This window comes from Fukomys damarensis, unplaced genomic scaffold, assembly GCF_012274545.1.
Source record: "Fukomys damarensis isolate Sample0158 unplaced genomic scaffold, DMR_v1.0_HiC HiC_scaffold_20, whole genome shotgun sequence".
In the NCBI taxonomy this organism is placed as follows: Eukaryota; Metazoa; Chordata; class Mammalia; order Rodentia; family Bathyergidae; genus Fukomys; species Fukomys damarensis.
Window position 1 is genome coordinate 20,281,813 of NW_022900932.1, and position 4,361 is coordinate 20,286,173.

At 42.2% G+C, this 4,361-nt stretch overlaps 1 protein-coding gene across 1 annotated transcript in view; it reads left to right on the forward strand.

The window, feature by feature from the left end:
* Nucleotides 1–3,518: 3,518 nt before the first annotated feature.
* The window catches only part of Npffr1 (neuropeptide FF receptor 1), a 28,171-nt gene continuing 27,328 nt past the window's right edge, over nt 3,519–4,361 (forward strand). The window contains exon 1 of the mRNA XM_033766333.1: nt 3,519–4,070. Coding sequence (XP_033622224.1) covers nt 3,923–4,070 — 148 coding nt within the window. The 5' untranslated portion in view covers nt 3,519–3,922. The remainder of the gene's footprint in view (nt 4,071–4,361) is intronic.

The window sequence follows — 4,361 nt, forward strand, 5'->3', positions numbered from 1 at the left end:
CCCCCAAGCCCCCCCCCAAAAAAAAAAAAAAAAACAACAACAACAAAGAAAAGCCCAGAAGCCAGGCATGGTGGTTCATGCCTATAATCCCAGCACTTGGGAGGCTGAGGCAGGAGGATCTGAGACCAGCCTGAGCTACATAGCGAGTTCCAGGTCAGTCTCAACTAGTGAGACCCTGTCTCAAAAAAGAAAAGAAAAGCCCAGGTCCTGATGGCTTCACTGCTGAATTCTTTTTTTTTCTCATTGAATTTATTGATACATTTTAGGCATACAGTACAGTTACATTCATCATTGGGATCTTGTACCTTTACATGACAGGTCTTGGTTCTCATTTTTCCCCTTGTCCCTGCCCTCCCTTCACCCCCTCCTCCCTTCACTGCTGAATTATACAAGACATTTAGAGAAGTACTACTGCCACTACTCTTTAAACTTTTCAATGAAATGGAAAGGGACGCAATACTTCCAAATTCATTCCTGGAAGCAAGTGTGACTTTGATTCCAAAACCAGGGAAAGACCCAACCAAAAAGGAGAACTACAGGCCAATCTCCCTAATGAACATAGATGCAAAAATCCTCCATAAAATACTGGCAAACAGAATACAGAGGATCATCAAGAAGATCATACACCCTGACCAAATCAGGTTGTATCCCAGGAATGAAAGGATGGCTCAACATACATAAATCAATAAATGTAATACACTATATTAACAAAGTCAAGGACAAAAACCATATAATCATCTTAATACATGCAGAAAAAGCATTTGACAAAATTCAACACCCATTCAAGATAAAAACCCTGCAGAAAATTGGAATAGATGGTCTTTATCTCAACTTTATAAAGGCTATCTACGAAAAACTAACAGCCAACAGCATACTAAATGGTCAAAAACTGAAAACCTTCATGCTAAAACCAGGAACAAGACAAGGATGCCCACTATCACCACTCCTGGTCAATGTAGTTCTGGAAACATTAGCCACAGCAATGAGACAAGAGAAAGAAATAAAAGGAATAAAGATAGGAAAGGAAGAAAAACTGTCATTATTTCCTGATGATGTGATACTCCACATAGAAGACTGCAAAAACTCTGCCAAAAGACTTACAGACTTAATTCAGCAGAGTAGCTGGATACAAGTTCAACACTCAAAAATTAATAGCCTTCTTGTACACAAATAACAGACACACAGAGAGAAATTAGGGAAACAATTTCTTTCACAATAGCATCCAAAAAAATGAAATATCTAGGAATTAATCTAACAAAGGAAGCAAAAGACCTCTACAAGGAAAACTATAGCACTCTGAAAAAAAGAGATCAAAAGGATATAAGAAAAAAGAAAGATATCCCTTGCTCTTGGGTAGGAATAACCAATATAGTGAAAATGCCATACTTCCAAAATTGCTGTACAGGTTTAATGCAATCCCCATTGAAATCCCAAGAGTATATTTCATAGAACTAAAGAAAACAATCCAAAAATTCATTTGGAACATGAAAAGACCTAAAATAGCAAAAGCCATTCTAGGCAACAGAGACATAACAGCGGATATCAAAATCCCCAACCAGAAACTATACTACAAAGCCACTGTGATGAAAACAGCATGGTACTGGCAAGGAAACAGACCCCAGTATCAGTGGAATAGATTAGAAGATGCAGAAATGACTCCAGACATACTAAGCTACCTCATCTTTGACAAAGGAGCCAACCATCCTCAGTGAAAGAAAGATAGCCTCTTCAATAAATTATGTTGGAAAAACTGGATTTCAACCTGCCAGAGATTAAAACTAGACCCCTATCTTCCATCATGCACTAAACTAAAATCCAAATGGGTTAAATATCTAACTATTAAAACAGAAACATTAAATTTTCTGGAAGATAAGTTAGGCAGAACTCTCAAAGACATTGGCATAGGAAAAGACTTTATGAACAAATCCTCAGTAGCATGGGAACTAGCACAAAGAATCAACAGCTGGGATCTCATCTTATTAAAAAGCTACTGCATTGCAAGAGAAATCACAAGCAGAGCTAAGAGACAACGTACAATGTGGAAAAAAAATTTTTACCAGCTGTTCCTCAGACAAAGGTCTACAATCTAGAATATATAAAGAACTAAAACAAAATCAGACTCCCCACATATAAAGACCTGATTCAAAAATGGGCATCTGAGATGAACAGACATTTCTCAGACAAACAAGTAAAAGCAGCAAATAAATATATGAAAAAATGTTCAACATCACTGGTCATTTGAGAGATGCAGATGAAAACAACACTGAGATTCCATCTCATCCCAGAAAGAATGGCTGCTATCAAGAAATCAACCAATAACAAATGCTTGCAGGGAGAAAGGAACCCTTCTCCATTGCTGGTGGGAGTTCAGACTGGTACAAGCACTGTGGAACTTGATATGGAGATACCTCAAAAAACTAGGATTAGAGGTCTCTTTTTTTTTTTTTTTTTTGGTACCGGAGATTGAACTCGGGTCCTTGCACTTGCAAGGCAGGCCACAGAACCACTGAGCTAAATCCCCAGCCCCTAGAGGTCTCTTTTGACCCAGCAATCCCTCTGCTGGGTATCTTTCCAAAAGAATTAAAAGAATCATACCACAGTGATATATGCACACCCATGTTTACAGCAGCACAGTTTGCAATTTCTAAAATTTGGAGACAGCCCAGTAGAGACTGGATAAAGAAGATGTTGTTTTTCTATAGAATGGAGTACTACTCAGCCATAAAGAATGAGAAACTACACACATTTATAGCTAAATGGATGCATATTGAGGCCATACTCTTAAGTGAAGTAAGACACATGTAAAAACCAAATAGTTTATCTGATGTGAAAAACTAAAAGTGTAAATAAGGTTCAAATTATATAACTGATAATGTGAAAGAGGAAGAAAATGGCTAAAGGAGTAGGGGAAGTGGGAAGGTTAAAGGAAAGAAGGGAAAAGAAAAAATATGAGAAAAGGAAAAAATGGAAACAAAGTCTTTGTAAGTAGGGAAGGTTGGAAGGGGTGAAAGGAGGGAAGAGAATGGGGGAAAAATAACAACCAAGATACATCATGTAAGGTACAAGATCCCAATGACGAATGTAACTGTACCGTATATTTAAAATGTACCAATAAACTTAATGAAAAAAAAACCTCCCTGGTTATTCTAAAGTGCAGCGAAGTTTGGGAACCACTTGGCTAACAGCTAGTCTAGGGATCTAGGAGCAGAGAGCAGAGGTTAGGACAGAAGACAGGGACAGGCGGGTGAGATGGGTGGACAGGAGGACCTGGGCGGAGGGCACAGCACATGTACGGGAAGAGGACAGTGCACTGCTCAGCAAGTATCGAACATGTCTGGTGACAGAAGGAGGCGCAGGAGTAGAGGTGATGCAAAGGACAGGACCTTCGTGAGCGTCATGGGGCGTGTGGAGGTGGTTCGTGGAAGCCCTCAGGGGAACAACAGCAAGGAAGATGCATGAGGACACTCGATTTGGGAAGATCATTGGGAACAAGGAGGTGAATGGCCCACAGGTGAGGTGACCGACCATTCACACACTTGCTCTTTCATTCATGTCTCCCGCAGGTGGCCATGGGCTCTGTGAGGCCAGGATCCTCGCAAAAGGAGGAAGCCAAGAAGAGCTATGCCAGTGATTCCCTACCTTGTCCACATGTTAGCATCACCTGGGGAGTTTCACAAAAACACTGCTGCCAACCCTGTCCACCAGTGATGGGGACAACTTGACTGGCTGGTTGCCACGGGATCAAGTGAGATTCAATTCACCTGCATAAGAATCTCACCCATGCTAGTGAATTTCAAAAGGGAACAAATCTCTGGCCCCAGGTAAAGGAAGGAATGGATCATTCGCTTTCTTACCTGGAAGCTGAGATTGTCACTGAGTGGCAAAAATCTAGGATGTTGTGTGGTGGGTGCCTGACCTGGTGATGGCAGGACAGGTGTGGCCTCCAGTCCAGCTCAGGGGACCATTAATTGAGCATCCACTATGTTCTGGACAGAAACTTTCACAACACCACCTTTTCTTCCTCAAGACCATTTTACAAATGCAGAAACGGAGAGGAGACTGGGGCGCAGGTAAGAAATCGCCCAAGGGTGCCTATCTGGTTAATTCCAAAGCAGGTAGTCATCTGCCAGACGTCCTTTCCCACTCTCCTGGGGGAGCTCAGAGCTAATGGAACTCCCCTAACCCTTCCTGAGGTCCTCCTGTGTTTTACCTCTCCTTCTCTTCCCAAGAGGGTTTGGGATGCCGGACACCACACTAGGGTCCCGAGAGAAGAGTGAGGGCCGAGGCTGGGCGGTGGGGCCCGGGAGAGGGAGTTTCTGGGCGTGGCCGCGGGGGCTGCAGTGGGCGGCGGGGCGTGTCCG